Consider the following 6,434-nt stretch of genomic DNA (forward strand, 5'->3'; position numbering starts at 1 on the left):
ATGGATGGATGGATGGGACTTGACAATACATAAAAAAGCAGGTCTACAGGGGGAATAACTGCCAACACCCAAAGCACTAAGGGTTCACAAACTTACAGTCACTACGGGCACCAAGAGTAGAATGGAACAGAATAGAATAGCAAATGCATTGGTCATCCATATAGTATAACCATCCCAGAGTTAAAATGACACTTTGTACTGGTCTTGCAGAGGAAAGGTATGAATAATTTATACACCTTTCCTACCGCATAAGTCAGTAAAGTCTGTAAAAAAGTAATAACAGCCTGTTCTTTTCATTGGATGCAGGGCCGAGGGACTGGCAGAGCAGTGCAGTAATGCGTCCACTTTAAAGGTGACCAGCCTCATTCTTTCTTTGCCTCATAGTTCTGCCTGGGCTATAAATTTGTCGCCCAACTGTTGACATCGCTTCCAATATGCTAGGCTCAGACTGTGATCACCACATGCACTGTGAGCAGGAACAAGGCAGAGCACTCTTTCTTGTCTACTCAGTACTTACGCACACACATAGACACACATACACGCACCAGTGGTGGTCATAAAGTAATAAAACTCTGTGGAACCCTAATGAAAGCAATGGATGGGGGGGGGACTCGGATGAATAACAATCATTGCCCTTATGGGGGTAGTTGTGTATGTATGTGTGTGTTTATGTGAGTGTGTGTATGTGTGCAGGGGGAGGTATCAACTTCTCCCTCCCTCCGCAGTGAAAACAAATTCCCAACCTTTCTGTGGTCCTACTCCTCCCCTCCGGAATGGAATCCACCAAATCGCTGCTAACTGAATAATGTGACAAAGAACGGGCAGACGAGGCGACAGATGCTCGCGTGCCTTTACAACCAAACCACCAAAATCACTGCTCGCACCGCGCGCACACACAACCACATGCATTCCTCTTGACTCCAATCTGAAGCGACCGGGGTCCAGAGGCAGATTTCTAAGGCCGCTCCACCTGCTGCGCCTGTTGACTTCGAGGGAGGGGGATATGGCAGTGGATTGTCATTAATGTTGGCGGCAGACGTTTAATTCACACTATTACTTTATGACTACAAGGCCCGAACACACGGAGGCAATTGTTAGGCAAGCATAATGAAGAGAGCTGCACACGGGCACTGGAGCTATTTGTTTGTTTGTGCTGATCGCATGCATTTGTGGAGACCGAACTGGGCTTTAGAACAACCCATGGATCAATAAAATTATCTTTGGGGACGGGAGCAGAAGAAGTTAAACAAAACCAAAATCCAAGAGACATGGCATCTTTGCACCTGCTGTAAAGAATGAATATTTGCAGCTCAATGGGTGTCCTTAAGCACTAAAGATCATGTTTGCTCGGCTCTTCGGGTTATGCAGCGTAGCTAAATGTATTAAGCCTCCATCTGCTTTTTACTTAGATTATACCCCCTCTATATATTAATTGTTTTTATTCTGCGCAGTGTTTAAGACCCCACGCACCCGCACCCCCTCCGCCACTTTCTCTTTCTTTTGCTCCCTTCTTCCATAAACTCCAGAGCTGACTTTGTTCTCCAAATGTGATTAGCTTCTCCGGGACGCCGGGAGTAATTGCATTACTGCATTGTGAGCATTTGGAGCTATGGAAATGTTGGGTGTCCGTATCAAACCTGTTTAAATACTCAGTGCATTATGGTTAAAGATGTGCAAAAGACGGGTGAATGCAAACATTTTGCAGACATGGCTCAGGCGATGAATAGACAGGGAGCGGGAATAAAGGTTTTCCGCCAATTTAAGGCTGTGGGTTCAAAAGAGGAGCTTCTGGTTGGTGTCTATGCACTTTTAGAATTTTTTAATAAACCATAGTTTTCGGGGTAATTCGTAAAAAGTTGTAGAAGCGGTGCAGATGCGTTGCTTTAAAGACTAGCCTGAATAACCTAGTTCATATGGATAACATCATTATGCTCAGTGATGGTGTGTATATCTAATTTCTATTGCAGCAGTGGGTTTAGCAACTGTTAGTACTTTATTGATTTGTTTTTGAGATACTGTATCTATTTATTTCTTAAGGTTAACTTCGGGTCAACGCTTTCAGTGGTTTTGAAAGTGTTGACTGAGAAATTTCCAAAGAATGTGATAAGTGGAGGTGAACGAGGCCGTTCTGAGCTTAGTTTCTTTTAGGTGAAGGTTGTGTTCTTTCTGCTCCAGATGGTCATTAGTGTCTCATCTTCGGTGCGTTCTATAATATTTCATTTCAATATGTATGAGGAGTTTTGGTGACTGAAGCTCTGATGAGCGCTTTTTCTCAGTCTTTGTTGACGCACACACAAGAAACACGCACAAGCACGCGAGCGAACACGCGAGTACAGCTCTGGAAAAGCTGCTTGGTACTCTACAATCCCCCATGACAACTCATTTCCTCACAGTTGTGTGGGGTTCGTGGCTCCGCTGGAGTCTTGTTTGGTCGGCTGTAATCGCTGGGTCCCGGTGCCAAACAAACCGCGCCAGATGGTCTCCAGAATGCACATCCCAGTTGTGCACATTGTAAACCTTAGATCTCTCTCTCCCTTTCTGTTCGTGCTTTTATTCATTTCTCTGTTTATGTTTGATTCTCTGGCCTGTTTGCACATTTGCGCCAATTAGATTTTTTCCCCTTTTTCTAGTGAACAGAAAAATACATGCCCAAACTATAGAATTGTGGATGCTTATCAGAAACCCATCCTGCGGGGAGTTTGATGTTAAACAGATTTGTGCACGGGGACAGAGCTGTTCCTCGGCGTGACCAACTCTTTTAAGGCATTCATTAGAGTCCGGCTTCCTTTCAACGCGATTCGCCACACAGCTTACCCGGCTTATACCCTCACCCATAGACAGTTACAGATGAGGCACATGTGAAAAAATATATTGCGCTGAACACATCTCCTACAAAGTGTCTGAGCATGGAGAAGGGGGTAGTCAGCTGCCACTTGAAAGAGCAGAAAAAGACTTGGTACAGTACAAGCTGGTGGCACGCATATGCACTAACGCCGAGACACCCGGTGCGTCAATCATTTAGCAGGAGTGTGTGTGGTGACAGCTGGTTATAGCTCGACTAGGTGTGTCTATCAGTGATTCAAGTATAGGGACTTACAAAGCTAAAGATGAATGTGACTGTATATCTTTCTTGTTTAATGATAATTTAGACTCTTTGTGTCTCCGCGCTGTCTGGAGAGAACAGACCCGAAGCGAGAAACTCGTAAACCTTCCCGGGGTTTTATAGCAACGGGGGAAGCAATTTCAGTATGGTATTTTTTAGTTTATTTTCTACTCTGTCCATTGTAGATGCGTAGTCGTTACTCTGAAAAGTGGTGAAAGTGAACCCCCACAGGGCGGGGTTTTAACCCCCCCCACACACACACACACTTCATCCCTTTCCTCCCTCTTGCGCCTCCCCTTTCCTCTCTTTTCGGAGTTTGAGTGGCTACCAGCCAGCTTTTGATTTAAGGATCGTTTGTCTTTCCTGGGATGTGAAAAAAGGGTCGTGGCTGATCTACAACTAGTTCGTTTGAGGCGGTTATTTTGGGCAACTCTGTGTGCAGAGGCACCTCAAATAGAGAGAGGGAGCGAAAGAGAGCGCACGGCGCACAGACCAGAGGCAGGGTGGAGAGAGAGAAAGGCGCACAGATTTCAGTGGAACTCCGCTGGTTCCCCCGCACACTGGATGCGCGCAACAGATCTGTATGACAACGGAGTACAGACAGAAACACATTCGGATGGTTTTATGGAAATTAGAGCAACTTAAGCAAGCTTACATTTAACAATCGGGTGTTTTTCCCCTTGCCCAGTGGAGAAAGCAATGCTACTGAATCAGCGAGCTCATCATTTAATAAGTTGAAACTGGAACAGATCTCCACTGCATTTTGCAGTAATTCTTTTGGACTTATTTCGGAGTTCAGCAAAATACAAAGGAGACCAAAATGAAGGGGCTCTTTCTACGAAGAATGTGGAAAGTTCTGGCGGTGTTGGCACTGGCGACGCAGCACATCACTGGCAAGACACTGAAATATCAGATTTATGAGGAGCAGAAGGTTGGCACTGTCATTGCCCGCTTGAAAGAAGACGTCGCGGATGTCCTGGCTAAACTTCCAAGCTCGGTGCCGCTCCGCTTTAGAGCTATGCAACGAGGAAGCTCGTCTTTCTTCAATGTGCGCGAGCAGGACGGAGAAATCAGCATCAAGACCAAAATTGATCGCGAGAAACTCTGCGAAAAGAATCTGAATTGTTCCATTCAGTTCGACGTGCTAACACTCCCCACTGAGCACCTCCAGCTGTTTCTCATCGAGGTGGAGGTGTTGGACATTAACGACAACGCACCTCAGTTCGCTCGCGCCGTGATCCCAATTGAGATTTCCGAGAGCGCGGCCGTGGGAGCGCGCATTCCCCTGGACAGCGCCACAGACCCCGATGTCGGGGAGAATTCACTGTACTCGTATGCCTTAGAACCAAACAACTTCTTTAAGCTTGACATTCAGTCTAGGACTGATGGGGTTAAATATGCTGAGCTGGTGGTGCTAAGGGAGCTCGATCGGGAGGAGCGCTCTGGTTACGAACTTCAATACACGGCCTCTGACAGGGGCGTTCCCCCGAGAACGGGTTCGACCCTCCTTAAAATCAGTGTTACTGACTCAAACGATAACAGTCCGGTTTTTGAAAAGTCGTCATATGTCATCAATCTGCCAGAAAATTCACCTGTTGGCACTCTGCTCATTGACTTAAACGCAACGGACGCGGATGAGGGCACAAACGCCAAAATAGTCTACTCATTTAGCAGTCATGTTTCTCCGAAAATAATGGAGACATTCAAAATTAACTCCGACAGCGGTCACCTGACTCTCATCAGGCGCGTAGATCACGAGACTGCTAATTCTTATGATATCGATGTGCAAGCACAGGACATGGGTCCAAACTCCATGCCCGCTCACTGCAAGATCCTGGTCAAAGTGGTAGACATCAACGACAACAAACCTGACATCAGCATCACTCTCATGTCTTCCCAGGGGAATGGAGATGCAGCTTACGTATCTGAAGCTTCGCCTTTGGACACATTTGTTGCTTTGGTCAGGGTAGAGGACTTGGACTCTGGACTGAATGGGGAGGTGGAGTGCAAGCTTCATGGTCAAGGCTACTTCAAATTGCAGAAAACATATGAGAACAACTACATGATTTTGACCAATGTGACTCTAGACAGAGAGAAGAGGTCAGAGTTCAGCCTGACTGTGGTGGCAGAGGATCGAGGGACTCCAAGTCTTTCTACTGTCAAACATTTCACTGTGCATGTAACTGATGAAAATGACAACCCACCACGTTTTGAGAAGGGGCAATATGAGATCTTTAAATCAGAGAACAATGCCCCTGGAGCATATCTGACGTCCATCTTGGCCACTGACCCTGACCTGGATTCTAATGGGCAGGTGAGCTACTCCATCTTGGAGAACTCTGTTCACGGCAGTTCTATCTCCACCTATGTCACCATTGACCCCTCTAATGGCGCTATCTATGCACTGCGCACATTTGATCGAGAGGATGTTAGCCGTATAGCCTTTATTGTGCAAGCAAAGGATGCAGGAAAACCAGCACTGCTCAGCAATGCCACAGTTATTCTGAACATTCTGGATGAAAATGACAACCCTCCAGTCATTGTGGTCCCTCAGCTGTGGAACTTCACTGCAGATGTGCCTGCTTCAAAGTTTACAGAGGCTGGACACTTAATAACTGTGGTTAGGGCAACTGATAGAGATACAGGAGTCAATGCTGAGCTCATTTGCTCTATAGTCAGTGGCAACGAAGAAGGATTCTTCTTGATTGAGCCGCGAACATGTGAGATTCATGCCAATGCTAGTCTGGATAACTTCCCCCATGACCATGCAGAGCTGACTGTTGTGGTCAGAGATCAAGGAAGTGAGAGTCTCAGTGCTAAGGCCGTTCTGAAAATCACTCTCCATGAGACCATTGAGAACCACGGGTCAGTAACAGACCAAGGAGAGGCTTCACTTGATGTATCTCTGATTATCATCATCTCCTTGGGAGCCATCTGCGTCGCACTCATGTTTATCATGGTGGTGTTTGCTTCTCGCTGTAACCGGGAGAAAAAGGACACCAGGCACTCCTATAACTGCCGGGTAGCAGAATCCACCCACCAGCACCACCCAAAGAAGCCCTCACGCCAAATCCACAAAGGTGATATAACCTTGGTCCCCACAGTGAACGGCACTCTCCCAATCAGAGCCCACCACCGCTCCCCTTCAGCCACACCTCCCATGGAACGAGCCCAGATAGGGAGCAGGCAGAACCACCACAGTCGCCAATCCCTGAACAGCCTAGTGACCATTTCGTCCAATCATATTCCAGAGAGCTTTGCCCTGGAACTGGCACACACAACTCCACCAGTTGAGGTAAGTGCGCACACACACACACACACACACACACAC

At 46.8% G+C, this 6,434-nt stretch overlaps 1 protein-coding gene across 2 annotated transcripts in view; it reads left to right on the forward strand.

Moving 5' to 3' along the window:
• Positions 1-3,441: 3,441 nt before the first annotated feature.
• The window catches only part of LOC102204211 (protocadherin-18-like), a 7,855-nt gene continuing 4,862 nt past the window's right edge, over positions 3,442-6,434 (forward strand). For both annotated transcript variants that reach the window (XM_005737399.1, XM_005737400.1), the window contains exon 1: positions 3,442-6,398. In XM_005737399.1, coding sequence (XP_005737456.1) covers positions 3,924-6,398 — 2,475 coding nt within the window. In that variant the 5' untranslated portion in view covers positions 3,442-3,923. The remainder of the gene's footprint in view (positions 6,399-6,434) is intronic.

Source organism: Pundamilia nyererei, unplaced genomic scaffold, assembly GCF_000239375.1.
Source record: "Pundamilia nyererei isolate P.nyererei 1_Seehausen unplaced genomic scaffold, PunNye1.0 scaffold00075, whole genome shotgun sequence".
Taxonomy (NCBI): Eukaryota; Metazoa; Chordata; class Actinopteri; order Cichliformes; family Cichlidae; genus Pundamilia; species Pundamilia nyererei.